The sequence below is a fragment of the Protomyctophum parallelum genome (genome assembly GCF_964188405.1).
Source record: "Protomyctophum parallelum genome assembly, chromosome: 23".
Taxonomy (NCBI): domain Eukaryota; kingdom Metazoa; phylum Chordata; class Actinopteri; order Myctophiformes; family Myctophidae; genus Protomyctophum; species Protomyctophum parallelum.
Window position 1 is genome coordinate 29,931,451 of NC_139715.1, and position 27,106 is coordinate 29,958,556.

The following is a 27,106-nucleotide window of genomic DNA, read 5'->3' on the forward strand; positions in this document are numbered from 1 at the left end:
TCCATCGGGGCAGAAGGCGGTGCATCTCAGAAGGTCCAGACAGTGCACCATCACCAGGCTTCCGGTCAGGTGTCTCCAGCGCCTGGTTGGAGGGTTCCTCATGCGGTCCAGGCCCACATGGAGCTCCTGCAGGACGTCCCGGTGACTGTCCCCCACGTTGGACGCCCAGGTGAGCAGGAAGTCATAGGCTGGCTTCCACATGGCCTGGTTATTAATGATAAACATATTCAATATTATAGGCTGGCTTCCACATGGCCTGGTTATTAATGATGATAAACATATTCAATATTATAGTTATAGGCTGGCTTCCACATGGCCTGTGTATTAATAAACATTAACTTTGACTGCCACCGTGTGGCCACAAGCTATATCGCTGGGTGCCAGGTGGATGCAGGGAGCTATGGAACTATGAAGCAATTACGTTTTTTCGCTAGATAAAAAGCATGCGTTAGCTCGCAATAGTTATCTTTGTCCAGAAACGTCAATATTGTAATCTGTAAAAACAGAAATGAGCCCTGAACCTCGCAGATCTGATCATCACCACCGACAGTGCCCTAGTTTCAGAGAAGAAAATGCATTTAAAGTCGTCCATTAAAACAGAAGTAAATGCTGCGCTCAGGGCTAAAGGTTTTTAGTTTTTTAGCAAGACCGTTTCAAATCGATATCAAGCGATATAAAACATGTATTTACGACTATGGCACACAAGCGTGGGATTTGATAGAACGTAAATACACAGGAAGGCATTGGCTGGCTTCCACATGGCCTATAAAACTAGACCTGTACGTGCCCGTCGCAGTCGGCCACCGGCCTACTTGGGAACCTAATGATATACGTTGTCATAGCACCCGTTTTAACTGTCAGCCGGTGTCCCACATGGAGATCTGTGTATGTGTGAAGACTGCGAACTGAAAAGTGTACTTGGCAATCAATTCGGCCCACTGGCAGAGCCTGATTGGTTGAGCTTCAATTGGCTGAGGCAGGGGCTGGAAATTGCACAGGTGAAAGGAGTTGGCCTCATTAGGCCCACTGGCAGAGCCTGACCAGAGCCTTTCGTGGTGGTTCTGGAGAACCGTGGGTCCGACCGACTCGATACCGGGCACTGCACTCCCTGTGGGGGGTGTGGAACGCGTGTGTCGAATGTGAAGTCGGTGGGTCAAACATATTAAATATCATAGTTAACTACACAGGAAGTCATAGGCTCTCTGACCTCTGTGTCCAGTGTTCCGGCGTGGTCTCTGTGAGGGGCCTCATACGCCTCCATCTGCTGGATGGACATTCTGACCAGCTTCTCTGCTAGCTCCCTCCATCTGGAAGACACCTCCACCGCTGTGGTCAGCAACACACAGTCACACAGCAGCCTGCTGACCAGGCCCTGGCAGTCCATCTTTAATAAAGCCTAGAGGAGAGAGAGAGAGAGAGAGGTCAACAACCTGCAACCTCCGGTCAAACAAATAATTTATTTTAAGGTCCTGCATGTTATTTACTTTTAAATCTCTCAACGGCTATATGTTATTATAGTTGTTGTTATATTATATGGCTGAACTCATACAGCGCTATAACCCTCCCAGAGCTCTGAGTCACTGCTGACTGTGACAACAACCCGAACCCTCAGAACAAGACATGGCGGCCCCTGAGCTATGGAATAATCTTCCCTCCCACATTAGAGCTGCCCAATCCATTGAGATGTTAAAACACTACTTAAAACACATCTTTTCTCTCTGGCTTTTAATATTATACGATTATAATGGTTACGTAGTCTTGTTGGCTATATGTGTCCTGTTGTTATACATGCTATGTTTCCTTGATTTCTTTGACATGTAATTGAATGTAATGCTTGATGTATTGTTGTTTTATTTGTTCCTGTGAAGCACATCAATTTCGGTTGTGTGAAATGTGCTATAGGCCTATAAATAAAAGGTTGATTTGATTTGATTTGATTCTTTCAATTTTGACCCCTCTGTCACATCATGGAACTATTTTTTGTGTCCAGTATCACTAGGCCAGAACATACAGGTGTGTGTTATGGGTGGGGCCAGGTGTGTTATGGGTGGGGCCAGGTGTGTTATGGGTGGGGCCAGGTGTATTATGGGTGGTGCCAGATGTTATGGGTGGGGCCAGGGCTAAGCATCTAATCCCCTCCTCCTGGCTACAAACTGACCATCATGAGTTCTCTCTGGAAACTCCGCCTGTCCTTGAACTCCAGGTTGGAGGTGCATTCCTCCTTCAACTTCTCCAGGACAGAGGCCACTCTCTCTGGCTCGCTGTCCACCTCCACCCTGCAGAAGAAGTGCAGAGGAACGTCTCTGTAGCCCAGAGCCTCCGCAAACACCCTCCAACTGGACACGTTCTCCATTAGTAAGGTTCTCACCTGAGGAGAGGAGAGGAGAGGAGAGGAGAGGAGAGGAGAGGAGAGGAGAGGAGAGGGGGGGAGGGGGGGGGAGAGGAGAGGAGAGGAGAGGAGAGGAGAGGAGAGGAGAGGAGAGGAGAGGAGAGGAGAGGAGAGGAGAGGAGAGGAGAGGAGAGGAGAGGAGAGGAGAGGAGAGGAGAGGAGAGGAGAGGAGAGGAGAGGAGAGGGGGTGAGTATAGAGCACCGAAGTCTGACGTTAATATTGTTTACTTTTTTATTTGTATTATAAACCCCATGGCATAGGGGGATCTTAGATCGCCTCATATAAGAACTGTGTTTGAAAAATCACACCTGTGTGAAGTAGGGGCACTCTTATCATCATAAATCATCTCATTCAGGCCAATCACAATTTGCATCCTCACCTTTTCTGTCCTCAGTTTTTATCCTCAATACGTACATTGCTCAGCCAATGAAACCATCGCTATGGGGTACACACAAAGCTGGGCATAGGAGGGGCTAGCACATGGATGAAGATGGATATGGATATGAAGAATCAACTGACTGCGAGAAAACGCTAATGTTATGCTATAATGTAATGCTAATGTTACCGCTGCCGAATTTTGAGACTGTATCAACTGTAAACGATACAGAGACACCTCCCCGACAATATTGCAGAGGAAGTTTGTTTATTTTCGGACCACACTTCTTATACGAGACGATTTTAAGATGACCCCATGTTATTCTCCATAGAGAAAACCATCCGTGAACCAGGGCTCTATATGTGCAGGTTCTTACCGAGGCGTAGATGTATGTGAGGAACTTGCAGGGTCTGAGGATCTGCTCCAGTAGGATGGAGCTGGTCAGGTCTGGTCCACCCCAGAAGACTGGTTTCACTTTACCCAGAACCACCACGTTCTTCACATGAACCAACCCCACCTTACCCTGATAATACCCCACATACCTGCAGAGGAGAAGTAATAATAAAGAATAGCATTTTTATAGCTGAGCATATATACTGTAGCGCCCCTCAAAAATTGGTTTTTGCTCCCGGTGGGGCTAAGATAGGCAATGTTAAAGGAGAATTCCATACTACAAGGCTTTCTTACCTTTCTTTGTAGTTGTTACGTCCCCACCAAAGAGGTCCAGGTGTTATTTTGTGCAAAAGCTCCTTATTGGCTATTTCCCCTACCATAAGCCCTAAATGAATTGCATTGAATTGAATGGGAATTGAATGGGGCATTGGGGTGTTGTGCTAATTCGCTTATTTCCATTGCTCAAAATTATAATTTCTTTGTATATATCCTCTCTTCATAATGTAAATAATATCCCAATTGGCACACTTTACTACTTCTTTCGATGGAAATAAGCAAACTAGCATAACACCCCATAGCCCCATTCAATTCCCATTCAATGCAATGCAATTCATTGAGGGCTTATGGTAGGGAAAAAAGGAGTTTTTGCACAAAAAAACACCTGGACCTCTTTCGTGGGGACGTAACAACTACAAAGAAAGGTAAGAAAGATAAGAAAGCATTCTAGCATGGAATTCTCCTTTAAAAGGGTGACATTTGTTCCTCAACGCAGTGTGAATGTGCGTGCATTTTCTCCGATCACAGACAGACATATATATATATATATACAATATACAATAAATAACAGTGTTTTAATTACAGTAGATTCCTTTATTAAGAATAAGAAACACTAATTAATAATAATAGTATATTATTTTACCATTCTTTGGTCCACAGTTGTCCTTTCAGGGTGATCTTATCCTCACTGAGCAGAGCCATGACATCACCTGTAAAATACCATATGACATCATCATGAGTCATGACACTATGACATCACTATGATATCACCATATCATCAGATGATCTAGTGGTGCTGAGCTCCATATGCAATGTGGCCCTCTGGAGTGAGCGTGGAAATATAGTGACAAGTGTATTGACTCCCTCTCTCTGTCTCCCTATTGGTTGACCCAGCTTCATGTGATGTCACACAGCCCAGCAAGAAATCGGACCCGGGAATAAATACGTTAACAGCCATAGTGGACTCGCTACTCTGGCCCACCATGTTTAGGTTTAGGTTTATTTATTTAGCACATAGCATAAAAAATAGACAATACATATCAAAGAACAAAAATACAATGCAAGGAAAGGAAGAAGCCAGCTGGCTTATTTGGAATCCTTTCCTGTATGGAAGAGGTAATTGATTAAGCAGATTAAAAGTTCATTAAGAACAATACAAAAGACTACAAGTTGGCAAAGGGGGGCAGCTGTGCTCTCTCTCCCTCTTGTGTTTATACCTTTCCTGTACTCCAACAGGTATGTGGGGCTCTTGTGTTTATACCTTTCCTGTACTCCAACAGGTATGTGGGGCTCTTGTGTTTATACCTTTCCTGTACTCCAACAGGTATGTGGGGCTCTTGTGTTTATACCTTTCCTGTACTCCAACAGGTATGTGGGGCTCTTGTGCTTATACCTTTCCTGTACTCCAACAGGTATGTGGGGCTCTTGTGTTTATACCTTTCCTGTACTCCAACAGGTATGTGGGGCTCTTGTGTTGACGTTTGACCGTCTTGATCAACCTGCAGAACTTCAGGTTGGTCACATGACGGTCCTGGAAGTACAGGAGCAACGTTATTTAATAATTATATAAAAAAATAATGTAATGCATTTACTCCATTATTAACCGGAACTTCAACTTGGATCAACAAAGCATACACAACCTTCATAAGACATAAGCAAATATGGAAATCAAAACAATACAGCACAAAAACAAAACTCCGGATTCTCACTACCTTCCTGGACTACAATTCCCATAATTCTTTGGTGCTCTGCTCCTCCTTGTGGATAGGGGGAGAGCTGTATTACTGAGACAACATGTAGTCCAGGAAGGAAGTGAGCCCAGTGTCCATGACATCAGAGACACTGGGCTCACTGCTACAATCTAAAATATCTAAAACCACATATTACATACATAAAGACCCCCATGAAAGTGTTCTAAAGCTTCTTAACGTCATTAAGAATAAATATGTTTTTGCAAAAAGGGTGAAGTGTCCCTTTAAGTGTAGTACCTGGTAGTGAAGGTACTTGCAGCTGGCGGCCACAGGGGACAGCGTGATCTTGTCCTTCACCTCGGCCTTCCTCAGGAACCTCCTCTGATGGCTGCAGCTCCTCATCTGGCCACCAGGGGGCGGCGGGGGGGTCTGCACACAGAACTGAGCCAGGATGCAGCCGAGGGTGTCTTTCACCTGAACTCTGAGAGTGAAGTCTGACAAGATGTCCGACTGGCACGCGATGGAGAACACATGGCGAATTACCTGAAACATTAACATATTTAGACCTGAGGATGATTCTACAAATGTCTCTTGACCCCATGAATGACCCCATGTTTCTATGTCAGTCGTTCTCAAACATTTTCATGTGAAGGACCCCCACATATATATATACAGTATATATGTAATTGGCCGCCGGCCGCCATCTGAAAATAATGTCGTTCCAGGGACCTCCTAGAAGCAAAGATTTGAGTTAAAAACGTTGGCTCTGAAAGAGTAGGCTTATATATTCAAAGATTCGCGCCACATTTTCACGATTTCTCAAAAAAAGCCGATCTACCAGCTCGTAGCGTGGCACTCGGTGCCGCGCTATGAGCTTGTAGATCTGCTAGTTTTCAATAGCTAAAGTATAACGTGATGCTTAAAACACCAAAAGGGGTTCCCGTCCTGAATGGCTTAACTTATTATCATTCTGATAACTTGATGTCCGACTGGCACGCGGTAATAATTAATTTACACTCTTTGAAGACACTCTCGATGAAGACGCAGAGAGACTGAAACGTCTCGTCAATATATGATACTGTTAATATGAATACAACTGATACCGTTTGGACCAGTGGTTTTCAACCCTTTTCATATCAAGGTCCATTTTATTTATTGGGCATTTGAGCCACGGACGGACCACCATCTGATGAGATTTAGCCTCTCAGATACAAAACTAACAAATATTGTGTTGTCGTTGGACAAGATTTTGTCCACAATTCCATTCTGTATTGATGTTGGTGCCATTAGGAGAGATAACATAGTGTAGACTTCTTGTAAATGCAGACGTGTATCTCTTGAGAGCATAACATGAAACCAAACGAACCGGTAAGGGTCATTTTACGCTCTCAAGAGTTAAAGATCTATAAGGGCCCATTTGGTTAGCAACTCTCCATCCTTTAGCTGGGGACTGGACTGAAACATCTTCATGAATACAACTGAAACTGCTGAATGTCTGTTTGTTCACGATTGTTTTGCTCATGAATGTTTCATGTGTCACCGTCTAAAACACAGTATAAAGAAAACACCTGCATCTGAACCATATGTGTGAATGAATATGTTCTTTGCAAAGAGTGCCCAAACTTTATGAAAATATGAATACAAATCTAACTGAGACTGGACTCACCTTCCCCAGTTTAAGCTGGAACCCCCTCTAACTGAGACTGGACTCACCTTCCCCAGTTTAAGCTGGAACCCCCTGATCAGCCTGGAACGCCCCTCCCCAGGACCGCCGTCGCTGGGACCTACGTGGCCGGGACCCCCGTCGCCTGCCTGCACCTCATACTGGGACATGTTGGAGTACAAGCCCACCTGCAGTGGGGGGAAAAGTTTTTATCCCACGATTTTGTAACCCAGTTTTCTTTTCACCCAGTGCCAATTATCTAATGTAATCCTGGGCGCTACACTTCCTCTGCCAACCTGGGGGGGCAGCGGACTGACCTCCTGCCTCCTCCTATGCATGAGGAGTCCAAGCTGCTTCTTTTCACCTGACAGAGGGGAATTTCCCCGGCCGGACGTAGCGCGTGGAAGGGACACGTTATTCCGACCAGTTCCTTTCTCCTCCATCAGGCGCCCCGGCTGGCCAGGGGGAGGTAGTTTTAGAGACCAGGATTACTGCATGTTTTTGTGAGGGTATCTACCCTAGGGGACACGGGGAGAACATGCAAACCCCACACAGAAAGGCCCTATCGCCAACCCCCGCCTCGGGTATGGGCACTGATGACGCGGAGGAGGGAACACGCCGCCAGTGCCCACAGCGTCCCCAGCGGGAATCGAACCCAGGACCTTCTAGGCGACAGCACTACCAACTGTGCCACCGTTGGTAGTGGAAAAGTACTCAGATGTTTTACTTATAAGTAAAAGTATCAATACTGCAATGTAGACCTATACTCCGTTTACAAGTTCGAGTCCGGAATTCAAAATGTACTTGAGTAAAAGAAAAGTACAAAAAGGTATTGGCATAAAAATGTACTTAAAAGTACAAAAAGTAGAAAGTAGTATGCAGAATGTCCCATTTCAAGTGTCCAAACGTATATTAAAAATGTTTTGAAAATAGCAGATATGACACGTTGTGAGCTTGTAGATCGTCTATTTTCAAAATCAAGTGCTTTCATGTATGTTTTGTAATAATAATCAAAGTACGGTAGAAGTAAAAGTATTGGGAGTTAGAAATACTGAAGTAAAGGACAAATACCTCAAACTTTGACTTAAGTACAGTACTTAAGTAAATGTACTTGTGTTACTTTACAGCAGGGGTAGGCAACCTTAGGCACCAGTGCCAACATTGGCACAAAGGAGGGTGATCACTGGCACACTGGTGTGTGAGAGAGTATTTTTGGTTTTAAATAAACTTTTTAAAAAAATGCAGTCAAATAAATGTCCCTCACATTAGTGTGTAAATTACATCGTGCATTCTACATTCATTAAAACTGAACTCTGCCCTGAGTCTAATGATCATTATAACAACGTGAAAGAAAATATTTAAAAAGAAGGAAAAAGGAAAAATTTGTTGACAAGCAAAATATGTTGGAATTTTTCCTGTGGTGTCATTCAAATTAATTAATGTTGATATGGCACACTGACGATCTAGAAAATAAAAACATGGCACTTAAAAAAGGTTGCAGACCCCTGCTTTACAACACTGCCCACCTGCAGGTCTTGGGGGGATGCCAGCACAAACTGGTGCTTCCCCCACAGGTGAAGGACCACCGGAGGGGCGGAGCCAGCCTGTCCTGCTCCTCCCACCTGAAGAATCACACAAAATCACACAATCAAGACTCACAGACTCAATGAATTGGAATAAATAATAAACCAGTGGTTTTCAACCCTTTTCATATCACAAAATCAAGGCCCATTATGTATTTGAGCCACGGACCACCATTTTGTTGAGATTTAGCCTCTCAGACCCAAGACTTACACAATTCCATGCTGTATTGATGGTAGTACCATATAGGAGAGATACATACAAACGTTGATAAAAAATAACAATTCTGCATTCTCTAATACTGTATGTGTAGACATATTGTAAATTAAGTAATGGAGATGTTTAACCCATTTTGACCTGAGATCAGATTCTAAAAATGTCTGTTTGAAAATGACAGTTTTCTGAAAAAGCTATGTTTCTATGTCAGTCGTTCTTCGGTTTTTTCAAAAATAGCAGACCTACAAGCTCATAGCGCACCACCGAGTGGTGCGCTATGAGCTTGTAGATCTGCTATTTTTCAATAGCTAAAGCATTGTAAAATGAAACCACAAGGCTTCATTTCACGCTGTCATTTAAAGATCTACACTACAGTAATCTAAGTCGGGGGACCGCCTGGAACCGCCTCAAGGACCCCTGGTGGTCCTCAGACCACTGGTTGAGAACCACTGTACTAAACTACAAGCTAACCATTACTTTCCCCCCCCCCCCGACCTGGTAGAATGTCATACTGGTGATAATTATGCACCACATAATACAGTACAATCATATACCTCGTTGACCAGAAGGGTCTTGGGGGCGCAGTCGTGCGCGAACATGGCCGCCACGGCCTTGAAGGAGGGGTGTATGTGCTTGGGGCCGTAGAGCCCCAGGGTGACCGTCTTCTGGATGTGGTCCCACACCGAGTCGTAGCAGCGCTGCTGGGCCCGGCCCGCTGCGGCGGGGACCAGCCGGACCACCAGCGCCACGTAGGTGCAGGGCTCCGGCCCGTCCAGACGGGCCTGGACCGTGTCCTTGTAGACGTACGCGTCGGGGACGGGAGCGTACGGACCCTCTCTGCTGTTACTGCGCACACACATCACCTGGAGGATAGTCACCATGATGATTATTATGATTGTGATTATGATTGTTAGTGTGGTTGCCTAGTATAGACCAGTTGATTTCGTCGACTAAAACTAAGACGAAAAGTGTTAGTCGACTACCTTTTTTCACTGGCGAAAACAAAATGGAAACTAAATGAAAACTAAGCTACTATGACTAAAACTAAGACTAAATATAAATGACAATTTCATCAACAAATAAAAACTAGACTAAAATGTTATGAACGGACTAGTGGACAAGAGTTCCAGTATAAGTAATTCTACACTTAGTAGCAGATATACTTAATATACAAGATCTTGTAGATCTGCTATTTTCAGCAAATGTAAAAACAGTCATTACGGCGGCATCAAGGCCCGCCAAAATACAATTTAGTCACCTAAAATCACCTGTAGATTTAGTTGACTAAATTCTTATGATATTTAGTCGACTAACACTAGACTAGTAACGCCAAAACATTCCAGGTGACTAAAATGTAACTAAATGAAAACTATTCAAGAGACTATGACTAAAACTAAAAACAACACTGCTGTCCTCTCGCCTCGGCGCTGCAGCCGCCGTCGGGCGCGTCCCTCTTCAGGGTGACGTTGACCTTCATCTCCAGAGTGATGAAGGTGTTGGTGTCCATGTTGGACAGCTTGATCTCCAGGACGGGACTGACGGAGGTGACCAGGTCGGTGTTGAGCTCCACCGGAGGCTCCAACAGGGCCTGAGACGAGGGACGGAGGACATGAGGACATGAGGACAAGAGAAGACATGAGAGGACATGAGAGGACATGAGAGGACATGAGAGGACATGAGAGGACATGAGAGGACATGAGAAGACATGAGAGGACATGAGAGGACATGAGAGGACATGAGAGGACATGAGAAGACATGAGAAGACATGAGAGGACATGAGAAGACATGAGAAGACATGAGAAGACATGAGAGGACATGAGAGGACATGATAAGACATGAGAGGACATGATAAGACATGAGAGGACATGAGAAGACATGAGAGGACATGAGAGGACATGAGAGGATATGAGAGGACATGAGAGGACATGAGAGGACATGAGAGGACATGAGAGGACATGAGAAGACATGAGAGGACATGAGAGGACATGAGAGGACATGAGAGGACATGAGAGGACATGAGAGGACATGAGAAGACATGAGAAGACATGAGAGGACATGAGAGGACATGAGAAGACATGAGAAGACATGAGAAGACATGAGAGGACATGAGAGGACATGAGAGGACATGAGAAGACATGAGAAGACATGAGAGGACATGAGAGGACATGAGAAGACATGAGAAGACATGAGAAGACATGAGAGGACATGAGAGGACATGATAAGACATGAGAGGACATGAGAGGACATGATAGGACATGAGAGGACATGAGAGGACATGAGAAGACATGAGAGGACATGAGAGGACATGAGAGGACATGAGAGGACATGAGAAGACATGAGAGGACATGAGAGGACATGAGAAGACATGAGAAGACATGAGAGGACATGAGAGGACATGATAAGACATGAGAGGACATGAGAGGACATGAGAGGACATGAGAGGACATGAGAGGACATGAGAGGACATGAGAGGACATGAGAGGACATGAGAGGACATGGACGAGAGGACATGAGAGGACATGAGAGGACATGAGAGGACATGAGAGGACATGAGAGGACATGATAAGACATGAGGACATGAGAGGACATGAGAGGACATGAGAGGACAAGAGAGGACATGAGAGGACAAGAGAGGACATGATAAGACATGAGGACATGAGAAGACATGAGAGGACAAGAGAGGACATGAGAGGACATGATAAGACATGAGAGGACATGAGAGGACATGAGAGGACATGAGAGGACAAGAGAGGACATGAGAAGACATGAGAGGACATGATAAGACATGAGAGGACATGAGAAGACATGATAAGACATGAGAGGACATGAGAGGACAAGAGAGGACATGAGAGGACAAGAGAGGACATGAGAGGACATGAGAGGACATGAGAGGACATGAGAGGACATGAGAGGACATGAGAGGACATGAGAGGACATGAGAGGACATGAGAGGACATGAGAAGACATGAGAGGACATGAGAGGACATGAGAGGACATGAGAGGACATGAGAGGACAAGAGAGGACATGAGAGGACATGAGAGGACATGAGAGGACATGAGAGGACATGAGAAGACATGAGAGGACATGAGAGGACATGAGAGGACATGAGAGGACATGAGAAGACATGAGAGGACATGAGAGGACATGAGAGGACATGAGAGGACATGAGAGGACATGAGGACATGAGAGGACATGAGAGGACATGAGAGGACATGAGAGGACATGAGAGGACATGAGAGGACATGAGAGGACATGAGAGGACATGAGAGGACATGAGAAGACATGAGAGGACATGAGAGGACATGAGAGGAGAAGACATGAGAGGACATGAGAGGACATGAGAGGACAAGAGAGGACATGAGAGGACATGAGAGGACATGAGGACATGAGAGGACATGAGAGGACATGAGAGGACAAGAGAGGACATGAGAGGACATGAGAGGACATGAGAGGACATGAGAGGACATGAGGACATGAGAGGACATGAGAGGACATGAGAAGACATGAGAAGACATGAGAGGACATGAGGACATGAGAGGACATGAGAAGACATGAGAAGACATGAGAGGACATGAGAGGACATGAGAGGACATGAGAGGACATGAGAAGACATGAGAAGACATGAGAGGACATGAGAGGACATGAGAAGACATGAGAAGACATGAGAAGACATGAGAGGACATGAGAGGACATGATAAGACATGAGAGGACATGAGAAGACATGAGAAGACATGAGAGGACATGAGAGGACATGAGAGGACATGAGAGGACATGAGAAGACATGAGAAGACATGAGAGGACATGAGAGGACATGAGAAGACATGAGAAGACATGAGAAGACATGAGAGGACATGAGAGGACATGATAAGACATGAGAGGACATGAGAGGACATGATAGGACATGAGAGGACATGAGAAGACATGAGAAGACATGAGAGGACATGAGAGGACATGAGAAGACATGAGAAGACATGAGAAGACATGAGAGGACATGAGAGGACATGATAAGACATGAGAGGACATGAGAGGACATGATAGGACATGAGAGGACATGAGAGGACATGAGAAGACATGAGAGGACATGAGAGGACATGAGAGGACATGAGAGGACATGAGAAGACATGAGAGGACATGAGAGGACATGAGAAGACATGAGAAGACATGAGAGGACATGAGAGGACATGATAAGACATGAGAGGACATGAGAGGACATGAGAGGACATGAGAGGACATGAGAGGACATGAGAGGACATGAGAGGACATGAGAGGACATGAGAGGACATGGACGAGAGGACATGAGAGGACATGAGAGGACATGAGAGGACATGATAAGACATGAGGACATGAGAGGACATGAGAGGACATGAGAGGACAAGAGAGGACATGAGAGGACAAGAGAGGACATGATAAGACATGAGGACATGAGAAGACATGAGAGGACATGAGAGGACATGAGAGGACATGATAAGACATGAGAGGACATGAGAGGACATGAGAGGACATGAGAGGACATGAGAGGACATGAGAGGACATGATAAGACATGAGGACATGAGAGGACATGAGAGGACATGAGAGGACAAGAGAGGACATGAGAGGACATGAGAGGACATGAGAGGACATGAGAGGACATGATAAGACATGAGGACATGAGAGGACATGAGAGGACATGAGAGGACAAGAGAGGACATGAGAGGACAAGAGAGGACATGATAAGACATGAGGACATGAGAAGACATGAGAGGACAAGAGAGGACATGAGAGGACATGATAAGACATGAGAGGACATGAGAGGACATGAGAGGACATGAGAGGACAAGAGAGGACATGAGAAGACATGAGAGGACATGATAAGACATGAGAGGACATGAGAAGACATGATAAGACATGAGAGGACATGAGAGGACAAGAGAGGACATGAGAGGACAAGAGAGGACATGAGAGGACATGAGAGGACATGAGAGGACATGAGAGGACATGAGAGGACATGAGAGGACATGAGAGGACATGAGAAGACATGAGAGGACATGAGAGGACATGAGAGGACATGAGAGGACATGAGAGGACAAGAGAGGACATGAGAGGACATGAGAGGACATGAGAGGACATGAGAGGACATGAGAAGACATGAGAGGACATGAGAGGACATGAGAGGACATGAGAGGACATGAGAAGACATGAGAGGACATGAGAGGACATGAGAGGACATGAGAGGACATGAGAGGACATGAGGACATGAGAGGACATGAGAGGACATGAGAGGACATGAGAGGACATGAGAGGACATGAGAGGACATGAGAGGACATGAGAGGACATGAGAGGACATGAGAGGACATGAGAGGACATGAGAGGACATGAGAGGACATGAGAAGACATGAGAGGACATGAGAGGACAAGAGAGGACATGAGAGGACATGAGAGGACATGAGAGGACATGAGGACATGAGAGGACATGAGAGGACATGAGAGGACAAGAGAGGACATGAGAGGACATGAGAGGACATGAGAGGACATGAGAGGACAAGAGAGGACATGAGAGGACATGAGAGGACATGAGAGGACATGAGAGGACATGAGAGGACATGAGGACATGAGAGGACATGAGAAGACATGAGAAGACATGAGAGGACATGAGGACATGAGAGGACATGAGAGGACATGAGAAGACATGAGAGGACATGAGAGGACATGAGAGGACATGAGAAGACATGAGAGGACATGAGAGGACATGAGAGGACATGAGAGGACATGAGAGGACATGAGAAGACATGAGAAGACATGAGAGGACATGAGAGGACATGATAAGACATGAGAGGACATGAGAGGACATGATAGGACATGAGAGGACATGAGAGGACATGAGAGGACATGAGAGGACATGAGAGGACATGAGAAGACATGAGAGGACATGAGAGGACATGAGAGGACATGAGAAGACATGAGAGGACATGAGAGGACATGAGAAGACATGAGAAGACATGAGAGGACATGAGAGGACATGATAAGACATGAGAGGACATGAGAGGACATGAGAGGACATGAGAGGACATGAGAGGACATGAGAGGACATGAGAGGACATGAGAGGACATGGACGAGAGGACATGAGAGGACATGAGAGGACATGAGAGGACATGAGAGGACATGAGAGGACATGAGAGGACAAGAGAGGACATGAGAGGACAAGAGAGGACATGAGAGGACATGAGAGGACAAGAGAGGACATGAGAGGACATGAGAGGACATGATAAGACATGAGAGGACATGAGAGGACATGAGAGGACATGAGAGGACAAGAGAGGACATGATAAGACATGAGAGGACATGAGAGGACATGAGAGGACATGAGAGGACATGATAAGACATGAGAGGACATGAGAGGACAAGAGAGGACATGAGAAGACAAGAGAGGACATGAGAGGACATGAGAGGACATGAGAGGACATGAGAGGACATGAGAGGACATGAGAGGACATGAGAGGACATGAGAGGACATGAGAAGACATGAGAGGACATGAGAGGACATGAGAGGACATGAGAGGACATGAGAGGACATGAGAGGACATGAGAGGACAAGAGAGGACATGAGAGGACATGAGAGGACATGAGAGGACATGAGAGGACATGAGAAGACATGAGAGGACATGAGAGGACATGAGAGGACATGAGAGGACATGAGAAGACATGAGAGGACATGAGAGGACATGAGAGGACATGAGGACATGAGAGGACATGAGAGGACATGAGAGGACATGAGAGGACATGAGAGGACATGAGAGGACATGAGAGGACATGAGAGGACATGAGAAGACATGAGAGGACATGAGAGGACATGAGAGGAGAAGACATGAGAGGACATGAGAGGACATGAGAGGACAAGAGAGGACATGAGAGGACATGAGAGGACATGAGAGGACATGAGGACATGAGAGGACATGAGAGGACATGAGAGGACAAGAGAGGACATGAGAGGACATGAGAGGACATGAGAGGACATGAGAGGACATGAGGACATGAGAGGACATGAGAGGACATGAGAAGACATGAGAAGACATGAGAGGACATGAGGACATGAGAGGACATGAGAAGACATGAGAAGACATGAGAGGACATGAGAGGACAAGAGAGGACATGAGAGGACATGAGAGGACATGAGAGGACATGAGAAGACATGAGAGGACATGAGAGGACATGAGAGGACATGAGAAGACATGAGAGGACATGAGAGGACATGAGAGGAGAAGACATGAGAGGACATGAGAGGACATGAGAGGACAAGAGAGGACATGAGAGGACATGAGAGGACATGAGAGGACATGAGGACATGAGAGGACATGAGAAGACATGAGAGGAGAAGACATGAGAGGACATGAGAGGACATGAGAGGACAAGAGAGGACATGAGAGGACATGAGAGGACATGAGAGGACATGAGAGGACATGAGGACATGAGAGGACATGAGAGGACATGAGAAGACATGAGAAGACATGAGAGGACATGAGAGGACATGAGAGGACATGAGAAGACATGAGAGGAGAAGACATGAGAGGACATGAGAGGACATGAGAGGACAAGAGAGGACATGAGAGGACATGAGAGGACATGAGAGGACATGAGAGGACATGAGGACATGAGAGGACATGAGAGGACATGAGAAGACATGAGAGGACATGAGAGGACATGAGAGGACATGAGAGGACATGAGAGGACATGAGAAGACATGAGAGGAGAAGACATGAGAGGACATGAGAGGACATGAGAGGACATGAGAGGACATGAGAGGACATGAGAGGACATGAGAGGACATGAGAAGACATGAGAGGACATGAGAGGACATGAGAGGACATGAGAGGACATGAGAGGACATGAGAGGACATGAGAAGACATGAGAAGACATGAGAGGACATGAGAGGACATGAGAGGATATGAGAGGAGAAGACATGAGAGGACATGAGAGGACATGAGAGGACATGAGAAGACATGAGAGGACATGAGAGGACATGAGAGGACATGAGAGGACATGAGAGGACATGAGAGGACATGAGAGGACATGAGAGGACATGAGAAGACATGAGAGGACATGAGAGGACATGAGAGGACATGAGAAGACATGAGAGGACATGAGAGGACATGAGAGGACATGAGAGGACATGAGAGGACATGAGAGGATATGAGAAGACATGAGAAGACATGAGAGGACATGAGAGGACATGAGAGGACATGAGAAGACATGAGAGGACATGAGAAGACATGAGAGGACATGAGAGGACATGAGAGGACATGAGAGGAGAAGACATGAGAAGACATGAGAAGACATGAGAGGACATGAGAGGACATGAGAGGACATGAGAGGACATGAGAGGATATGAGAGGAGAAGACATGAGAAGACATGAGAAGACATGAGAGGACATGAGAGGACATGGGAGGACATGAGAGGACATGAGAGGACATGAGAGGACATGAGAGGATATGAGAGGATATGAGAAGACATGAGAAGACATGAGAGGACATGAGAGGACATGAGAGGATATGAGAGGACATGAGAGGACATGAGAGGACATGAGAGGACATGAGAGGACATGAGAGGAGAAGACATGAGAAGACATGAGAGGATATGAGAGGACATGAGAGGAGAAGACATGAGAAGACATGAGAAGACATGAGAGGACATGAGAGGACATGGGAGGACATGAGAGGACATGAGAGGACATGAGAGGACATGAGAGGATATGAGAGGATATGAGAAGACATGAGAAGACATGAGAGGACATGAGAGGACATGAGAGGACATGAGAGGACATGAGAGGATATGAGAAGACATGAGAGGACATGAGAGGACATGAGAGGACATGAGAGGATATGAGAGGACATGAGAGGACATGAGAGGACATGAGAGGACATGAGAGGACATGAGAGGACATGAGAGGACATGAGAGGACATGAGAGGACATGAGAGGACATGAGAGGACATGAGAGGACATGAGAGGACATGAGAGGACATGAGAGGACATGAGAGGACATGAGAGGACATGGGAGGACATGGGAGGACATGAGAGGACATGAGAGGACATGAGAGGACGTGAGAGGACGTGAGAAGACATGAGAGGACATGAGAGGACATGAGAGGACATGAGAGGACATGAGAGGACGTGAGAAGACATGAGAGGACATGAGAGGACATGAGAGGACATGAGAGGACATGAGAAGACATGAGAGGACATGAGAGGACATGAGAGGACGTGAGAAGACATGAGAGGACATGAGAGGAGAAGACATGAGAGGACATGAGAAGACATGAGAGGACATGAGAAGACATGAGAGGACATGAGAGGACATGAGAGGACATGAGAAGACATGAGAAGACATGAGAGGACATGAGAGGACATGAGAGGACATGAGAAGACATGAGAGGACATGAGAGGACATGAGAGGACATGAGAAGACATGAGAGGACATGAGAGGACATGAGAAGACATGAGAGGACATGAGAGGACATGAGAAGACATGAGAGGAGAAGACATGAGAGGATATGAGAGGACATGAGAGGAGAAGACATGAGAGGACATGAGAGGACATGAGAGGAGAAGACATGAGAGGACATGAGAGGACATGAGAGGATATGAGAGGACATGAGAGGACATGAGAGGACATGAGAGGACATGAGAAGACATGAGAGGACATGAGAGGACATGAGAGGACATGAGAGGACATGAGAGGACGTGAGAAGACATGAGAGGACATGAGAGGAGAAGACATGAGAGGACATGAGAAGACATGAGAGGACATGAGAAGACATGAGAGGACATGAGAGGACATGAGAGGACATGAGAAGACATGAGAAGACATGAGAGGACATGAGAGGACATGAGAGGACATGAGAAGACATGAGAGGACATGAGAGGACATGAGAGGACATGAGAAGACATGAGAGGACATGAGAGGACATGAGAAGACATGAGAGGACATGAGAGGACATGAGAAGACATGAGAGGAGAAGACATGAGAGGATATGAGAGGACATGAGAGGAGAAGACATGAGAGGACATGAGAGGACATGAGAGGAGAAGACATGAGAGGACATGAGAGGACATGAGAGGACATGAGAGGACATGAGAGGACATGAGAGGACATGAGAGGACATGAGAGGACATGAGAGGACATGAGAGGACATGAGAGGACATGAGAGGACATGAGAGGACATGAGAGGACATGAGAGGAGAAGACATGAGAGGACATGAGAGGACATGAGAGGATATGAGAGGACATGAGAGGACATGAGAGGACATGAGAGGACATGAGAGGACATGAGAAGACATGAGAGGACATGAGAGGACATGAGAGGACATGAGAGGACATGAGAGGACATGAGAGGACATGAGAGGACATGAGAGGACATGAGAAGACATGAGAGGACATGAGAGGACATGAGAGGACATGAGAGGACATGAGAAGACATGAGAAGACATGAGAAGACATGAGAGGACATGAGAGGACATGAGAGGACATGAGAGGACATGAGAGGACATGAGAGGACATGAGAGGACATGAGAGGACATGAGAAGACATGAGAGGACATGAGAGGACATGAGAGGACATGAGAGGACATGAGAGGACATGAGAGGACATGAGAGGACATGAGAGTACATGAGAGGACATGAGAAGACATGAGAGGACATGAGAGGACATGAGGACATGAGGACATGAGAGGACATGAGAAGACATGAGAGGAGAAGACATGAGAGGACATGAGAGGACATGAGAGGAGAAGACATGAGAGGACATGAGAGGACATGAGAGGACATGAGAGGAGAAGACATGAGAGGACATGAGAGGACATGAGAGGACATGAGAGGACATGAGAGGAGAAGACATGAGAGGACATGAGAGGACATGAGAGGACATGAGAGGACATGAGAGGACATGAGAGGAGAAGACATGAGAGGACATGAGAGGACATGAGAGGACATGAGAGGACATGAGAGGAGAAGACATGAGAGGACATGAGAGGACATGAGAGGACATGAGAGGACATGAGAGGACATGAGAGGACATGAGAAGACATGAGAGGACATGAGAAGACATGAGAGGACATGAGAGGACATGAGAGGACATGAGAGGACATGAGAGGACATGAGAAGACATGAGAGGACATGAGAGGACATGAGAGGACATGAGAAGACATGAGAAGACATGAGAAGACATGAGAGGACATGAGGACATGAGAGGACATGAGAGGACATGAGGACATGAGAGGACATGAGAGGACATGAGAAGACATGAGAGGACATGAGAGGACATGAGAGGACATGAGAGGACATGAGAGGACATGAGAGGACATGAGAGGACATGAGAGGACATGAGAGGACATGAGAGGACATGAGAGGAGAAGACATGAGAGGACATGAGAGGACATGAGAGGACATGAGAAGACATGAGAAGACATGAGAGGACATGAGAGGACATGAGAGGACATGAGAGGACATGAGAGGACATGAGAGGACATGAGAGGACATGAGAGGACATGAGAGGACATGAGAGGACATGAGAGGACATGAGAGGACATGAGAGGAGAAGACATGAGAGGACATGAGAGGACATGAGAGGACATGAGAAGACATGAGAGGAGAGGACATGAGAGGACATGAGAGGACATGAGAGGAGAAGACATGAGAGGACATGAGAAGACATGAGAGGACATGAGAGGACATGAGAGGACATGAGAGGACATGAGAGGAGAAGACATGAGAGGACATGAGAGGACATGAGAGGACATGAGAAGACATGAGAGGAGAAGACATGAGAGGACATGAGAGGACATGAGAGGAGAAGACATGAGAGGACATGAGAGGAGAAGACATGAGAGGAGAGGACATGAGAAGACATGAGAGGACATGAGAGGAGAAGACATGAGAGGACATGAGAGGACATGAGAGGAGAAGACATGAGAGGACATGAGAAGACATGAGAGGAGAAGACATGAGAGGACATGAGAGGACATGAGAGGACATGAGAGGACATGAGAGGACATGAGAGGACATGAGAGGACATGAGAGGACATGAGAAGACATGAGAGGACATGAGAGGACATGAGAGGACATGAGAGGACATGAGAGGACATGGACGAGAGGAGACGTGTGAGGAAGACAGAGAACATGGAGGACACGAGACATTACAATAGCATTATTGACAAGTAAGACGTGCCGACGCGGGAAGCGAACGCACCTTGTAAATTGGAATATCAATTAGAATAAATTACGTACTTTTTAAAGATTTTTTTTTAAGTTACGTTTTTTTAAAGTTCTTTTTTTTAGTGTGTGTGTGTATGTGTGCGTGCGTTTTCTTTTAGTTTTTTTTTTTTTTTTAAGTTGCGTTCTTTTTTAATGGGCAAGATGGCCGCGGTCTGCATATGGTCAATAACACTGACCTTCAGTGCTATGTGTTGGTGGTCGCCGTGCGCCACGTGCCCCGCGGGCACGTGCACGCTGACGTGCGTGTCGGGCAGCTGGACCACGCCTCCGTTGGCGTCCAGGCGGCAGACGGTGTGGGTCTCGACGGGCTGCGTCTGCCCCCAGCCCGGGTTCTGGCCCAGGGAGCAGAGGTCGTGGCAGGAGCGCGCCAGCTTGCGATGGTTCAGCCACGCCGTGCGGTACTGGGCCCTGGAGCCGAACTGGTCCGGAGCCGGAGCGCTGAGGCCCGTGAAGAACCCGGAGGAGGGCAACACCGGATTGGACTGGGCCTGGAGGACGGAGAGCTCCGATAGGCTGAAGGAGCGTTTGTTCCTCAGGGAGGAGGGGCTGTCCCTGCGGAGACGGATGCAATGATTAGACACACGCACACACGGACGGAAGGACGGACGGACAGGGGCGAAAACATAGTCTCGGTCACGCCTGCGACCTGGCAGAGACATTATAGAATCTATAATGTAGATAATAGATTACAGATAATAGAAAGTAAAACTCTATGGAAGTAAAAAGACGGACCGCACATCAAACAATTACCAGCAGTTGCGGTCAGCCGCAGAATGAAGGACATTTTTCATTTTTTACCCCCTTTTTTCGCCCCAATTTAGTCGTTATGCCAATTAATTCCTCGCCACACATTTCTGTGTTGTCACTGCTGTTGTTTCCTTAATTGTGATCACCGAGCCAGTGAGGAGCCCCCACCGGGACGGGAGGACGTAGAGCTTTCGTCCTACTCCTGTATAGAGCGTCCCCCCCTTTCATAACGACGAGGGACCCAGAAGAGAATTCCCCATGCATTTTTCCCATAGACGTTTCAAAAAGTATTTATTTAAAGAACTGTAAAACTCAAAAGCCAACTCGGATTGTGATTCATGACAACAAACACAATTTTTTGGGGGCTGAATAAATATACAACACTATTTTGTTTGTTTTCTTTTTTCTAATTATTTGTTCGGACCAAAAAAATGTCATGATTTGGCTGAGGCTTACAGTTCTTTAAATACATACTTTTTTAAACGTCTAGGGGGAAAAAATGCATGGGGGATTATTTCCTGGGCCTGTCGTCGTCGTTGAAGGGGGCAGGGGGGGGGCGCTCTATAGCAGGGGTGCCCCATAGAGTTATAACTCTATGGGGTGCCCACACTTTGTGACTTGAGAGCTACTTTCAAAGTGACCGTCTCAACAAGATCTACCTACCGAAAAAAGAATATTAAACCATTGCTGAAACTAGTTTAAATATGGAATAGCGGCGCTGGTGTTACATGAAAAATGCACTTGGAATGGAGAAATGGAATAGGTAGCTGTTTTTTTTAATTTAATCTGTAATGCCTCTGACGTTTGTGCACAGCAACACTCTTTTGAAAAAAAAAATTGCATTGTGGGTTTGAGCTGACAGGCCCTTTTTGATCAATGAATCAAGTCACCTTAATTCAAGTGGCAGATGCCAAAAATATATTTTTGTATACTTTTTTTAGGGGCATGTGATCTACCTGCACAGCCCTTGTGATGTACTGGTAGATCACCCCTGCTCTATAGCTTCCACCCAACACTCCCTCCCCCCCCCCCCCCCCCCCCCCAGCCCATAGGCGTACATACAGTGACAATTCTCACCCTCCTCCCCACCCGGCTTCCCTCCCTCGAACACGGGCCAAGTTCATTAATAGTGATATTTAAATGCTGTACCTGTGAACAGGCTGTGTGTTGTTCTGCATGGGGCCACAGGAGGGCACTGTTGGACCGCTGCTCACGCCTGCATTAGAGTCACAGTTACCATCAGAGTGGGGGAGGGGCAGGGCGTCAAAGGTGATCAGATCCGAGGATTTCCTCCCTACCCTGACCCTCTCGTCCAACGAGATGCCTCGGTTCACAACACCCTGGTCCAATGAGCTGCCTCCGTTCACGCGGCTCTGGTCCAATGAGATGCCTCCGTTCACAAAGGGGTTCATGTCAAAGGGGTTCCCGTTTGGCGAGGTGGGCGCATCCTTAAAGGAAAGCCCCACCCACTCCCCCAGCAGCCAATCATCACTGTCCGTACTGTCACAGATCATACCGCTGTCACTGAGGTGGGAGGAGCTAGCGAGGCCCCCCAGTGGCACAGCAATGTCACTGCGGTGAGAGGAGGACTCTAGTGGCGTAACAGCGTCGCTGCGGTGAGAGGACTCGGCGGCGCCCTCCAGTGGGCTAACGTAGGCGGCGGGGATGTATCCCATCTCTTGGTTGTTGTGTGCGAACCACCAGTCTTCTCCGGACGCGTCCAGGACGTACAGGTGCTCTCCTCGGTTGAAGCGCAGCGTGGTGAAGCTGCCGGGGTGGTAGTCCCTGATGGCCACCACCTCCTGCTCGCCTCCCATCACTTCCTGCCGTTTGCCTCCGACCACTTCCCGCTGTTTGCCTCCGACTACTTCCCGCTTGCTCCCGGCGGAGGAGGGAGTGTCCGACATCAAGGCTCCGGGAGGAGGAAGAACTGGAACTGAAATGAAACACAACCACAATCATGTTAACCCATGTAGGCCTGACGTCGAAATTTCAAATCGTCTAAATCCTGACAGTTTTCTGAAATACCTCATGTTTATGTATCAGTGGTGATCAATATTTCATGTCAAGGACCCCAAAAATGATATGTAATATGCCTCCACTCCCCCCCCCCCCATTTGAAAATATGTTGTTCCAGGGACCTTCCCAGAAGCAAAGATTTGAGTTAAAATGTTCACTCTGTAATAATATATATTCAAAGATTTGAGGCACATTTTCACGATTTTTCAAAAATAGCAGACGAAGTTCATAGCGCGGCACTCGATGCCACGCTATGAGCTTGTAGATCTGCTATTTTTCAATAGCTAAATTAGTGGGGGAGTGGTGGGGGGGGGGGGGTCTAATGAATGCCATTAGACTGCGCATGCGCGGTTAAACCTAACCCTATTCCTGAACTTAACCCCAGTAAAAAGTAAAGTAAAAAGCCAAACCCTAAACTTATTTCGGACCTTTTTCTCAGTTAAACAAAATAAATAATACAAAAACCGCCGCGCTGAGGGGTCGGCGGAAAAAAGAGAGGACAAGATGGATTATGGGCGACGGGACCTGTTACCATTATGGACAGAGAAGGACCTGTTACCATATGACCTGCAGGGACAGAGAAGGACCTGTTAACATATTGTGACTACATTTGACTGAGGGGCTGCCATTGGATTTTCGTTTTTTCATGTCATGTGAAAGCAGGGAATCATAGCTTCAAATTGACATATTGGTGGTTTAGCTTGACCCACCAGTTATATGGCTTATAGAGTGATGCCTTACAGAAAACAGCGAGTTGAGAAAACGGGCTTGAAAGGTTCACTTCTGTGGTCTCTAACATTACACCTATAGCTACACCTAGCATTTATTTCATATTTACATGTCTTCTGTGGTCTCTAATGTGAATCCCTTGACTCCTTCAAAACCGCTCTCAAAGGGCACCTATGGATGGCTGAAATTCGAAACTGGCCTCTGTAAGATCTGAATCCCCCCCACCCCCCCCCCCTTTCCCCTCACTGTATATGTATCTTTTCCCTTTTTGCTTCCTATATGATGAATTCCTGTTCTGTTCTTTAGCTACATAGAAATGTCTATTTGTATGTCTCTAAATGTTTTGATGAATTGAACAATGTGGACCCTGTTGTAAACAAGTGTAATGCTTAATTGGGTCGTCCACTCACAGTTAACAGTCTTTGTATTGAGTTTGTGCTTGAAATGTACTGTAAATTCTGCAAACTGTTAATAAATATTTCAATCAATCAATCAATAACATTACACCTATACATGTTTAAGCATTTATTTACATGTCTTCTGTGGTCTCTAACATTACACCTATACATGTTTAAGCATTTATTTCATATTTACATGTCTTCTGTGGTCTCTAACATTACACCTATACATGTTTAAGCATTTATTTCATATTTACATGTCAATTTCAGCTCTGACACTTATTTCAGACATGCTCTAGTATGTGAAGAGTTTGCCTGTGCTATTAACTCATTTTTGAAAAGCTGGATTTTGCACGATGGCAGGCTCTCAGTCAAATGTGGTCACATATGCCCTGCAGGGACAGATAAGGTGTGTTTATTATCAATGAAGAGGTCGAACGTTTACCTGTCGGTTTGACCTCTGACTGACCTTTGACCTTTGGCTGGAGGTCGACGAGCGTGCCCTCCGACCTGCAGCGGGGGAGGAGCTGCTGCTGCCGCTGCAGCTGATTGGATCTGATGATGCGATGAGCGGCCATTCTGATTGGCTGTTCACCATCACGTCAGTGTTCTGTCTTCTGATTGGTTCTCTCCATCAGGTCTGTACAGAAAGGAAAGAAGAAAACAAAAAACAAAACAAAACATTAACGTTATTTATTATTTAATGACATTTTTATTTTGACAAATTCATGTTATTGAGGTTTGCAAAAAATATATACAAATATTTAAGTGAGGGGCGCTCCTAACATCATACATCAATTCATGACGTCGATTTACTCAGACACAAATTCTCCATTCATTGTCAATGGGAATATAACAAATAAATACCGATTTGCTCGTCTACAAATTATCTATTCATTGTCAAGGCCATTTAATGTTTGTGTTAGGACAAAAATCTACACTATAGATAAATATAGGAGAACTTTTGTGACAGAATGACAAAATACAGAGATAAAAGGTTTCTGCCCGACACTATGCAATATAATAGACCATGGAGTGAGTATGGAAATAGACCGGGTATTAGTGGCCCTCTGGAGTGAGTATGGAAATAGACCGGGTATTAGTGGCCCTCTGCAGTGAGTATGGAAATAGACTGGGTATTAGTGGCCCTCTGGAGTGAGTATGGAAATAGACTGGGTATTAGTGGCCCTCTGGAGTGAGTATGGAAATAGACTGGGTATTAGTGGCCCTCTGGAGTGAGTATGGAAATAGACCGGGTATTAGTGGCCCTCTGGAGTGAGTGTACTGCATCGAGTAGCCCTAGCTCCAGGGGCGTTAGACCTGGAACACTTGTGATAATTTAATTAACTTTGTAAATGTTCATGTATCAGAGGCATAGAACGGTCCTGCTCGGACGTAAAATGGGCGGCCTAAATGTGATAAATGCTCCGTTTGTACTCACCATTCAGAGACTAAATGTTTTTATAATCGTCATGGGGGCTCCCCCCGCTTATATAAAAGTTTGGGTCACACAATTTATTGGCAGGTGCCTTGCAATAGGTGCTGGGTAATTAATCACACCACCTGCCAATTGTGTGACCCAGACCTTTGTGTTTCCCTGGTCAATTGGTGATGACGTCTGCGGTAAACAGGACGTGTTCGTAAAATCAGTCCATCGATCATTCCGGGCCCCTCTCGCCCGGAGAGAAAGACGTCCGTGTGCATCTCTTGAAAAAGTGGAGATAATTGACTAAATACACGTTTTGTGCCAGAACTTTCACATGGATATAAAACTAGAGGACCATATTATTTCACTCCACGTCTTTGGAATTATTTGATGGGTGAATACAAACGGAGCATTTATCACATTTAGGCTAAGTTTTTGTAAAGAAAGGAAGTCAGCAGTCTCTCGAGGAGCAAGCCTACTGTAGGCCTACAACAGTTGTATCCTGAGGACTTCAGCTTTACTGGGCAACTCCACCTTGATTATGGATTACTACATGTTTGAAGACATCAAAGGTCATAATTGAATTGTAGTTTTTGCTGAATGGATTTCCATTGATTGTGCCCGTTGTCTGCTGCTATGCTATAGGGTGCTGGTGCTATCTTGCTCATTTGTCATTTGGAAGTGAGTTGAAAGAAACTAGCTGTTGTTACACTCTCTGCAGTCTTCAATACTCAACACTATACTTCAATCTAGTATTGAAGTATAGTGTTGAGTATTGTGTTGAGTGTTGAGTATTGAAGTAGGCTGCCAGGGAGAGTATCAATATCAATATTGTCTATGTCCAGCTGAGGGTTTGTGTAAACACAAACATTGTGTAAACACAAACACAAACGAAGGTGTGCTTTTTAGTTTACATTAATGTGATGGTATGAAGTGTCTTGTAGCAGCCTGACA

At 46.0% G+C, this 27,106-nt stretch overlaps 1 protein-coding gene across 1 annotated transcript in view; it reads right to left on the reverse strand.

Moving 5' to 3' along the window:
* The window catches only part of LOC310854003 (SH3 domain-binding protein 4-A-like), a gene marked incomplete at both ends in the record, with an annotated part of 25,328 nt that extends 24 nt beyond the window's left edge, over positions 1 to 25,304 (reverse strand). The window contains 14 exons of the mRNA XM_083758477.1: positions 1 to 204; positions 1,208 to 1,396; positions 2,159 to 2,368; positions 3,143 to 3,308; positions 4,079 to 4,145; positions 4,873 to 4,966; positions 5,424 to 5,636; positions 6,840 to 6,977; positions 8,316 to 8,411; positions 9,141 to 9,449; positions 10,007 to 10,174; positions 21,010 to 21,385; positions 22,730 to 23,516; positions 25,172 to 25,304. The exon at positions 1 to 204 is cut by the window's left edge and continues 24 nt beyond it. Coding sequence (XP_083614603.1) covers positions 1 to 204; positions 1,208 to 1,396; positions 2,159 to 2,368; positions 3,143 to 3,308; positions 4,079 to 4,145; positions 4,873 to 4,966; positions 5,424 to 5,636; positions 6,840 to 6,977; positions 8,316 to 8,411; positions 9,141 to 9,449; positions 10,007 to 10,174; positions 21,010 to 21,385; positions 22,730 to 23,516; positions 25,172 to 25,304 — 3,150 coding nt within the window. The remainder of the gene's footprint in view (positions 205 to 1,207; positions 1,397 to 2,158; positions 2,369 to 3,142; positions 3,309 to 4,078; positions 4,146 to 4,872; positions 4,967 to 5,423; positions 5,637 to 6,839; positions 6,978 to 8,315; positions 8,412 to 9,140; positions 9,450 to 10,006; positions 10,175 to 21,009; positions 21,386 to 22,729; positions 23,517 to 25,171) is intronic.
* Between the last annotated feature and the right edge of the window lie 1,802 nt (positions 25,305 to 27,106).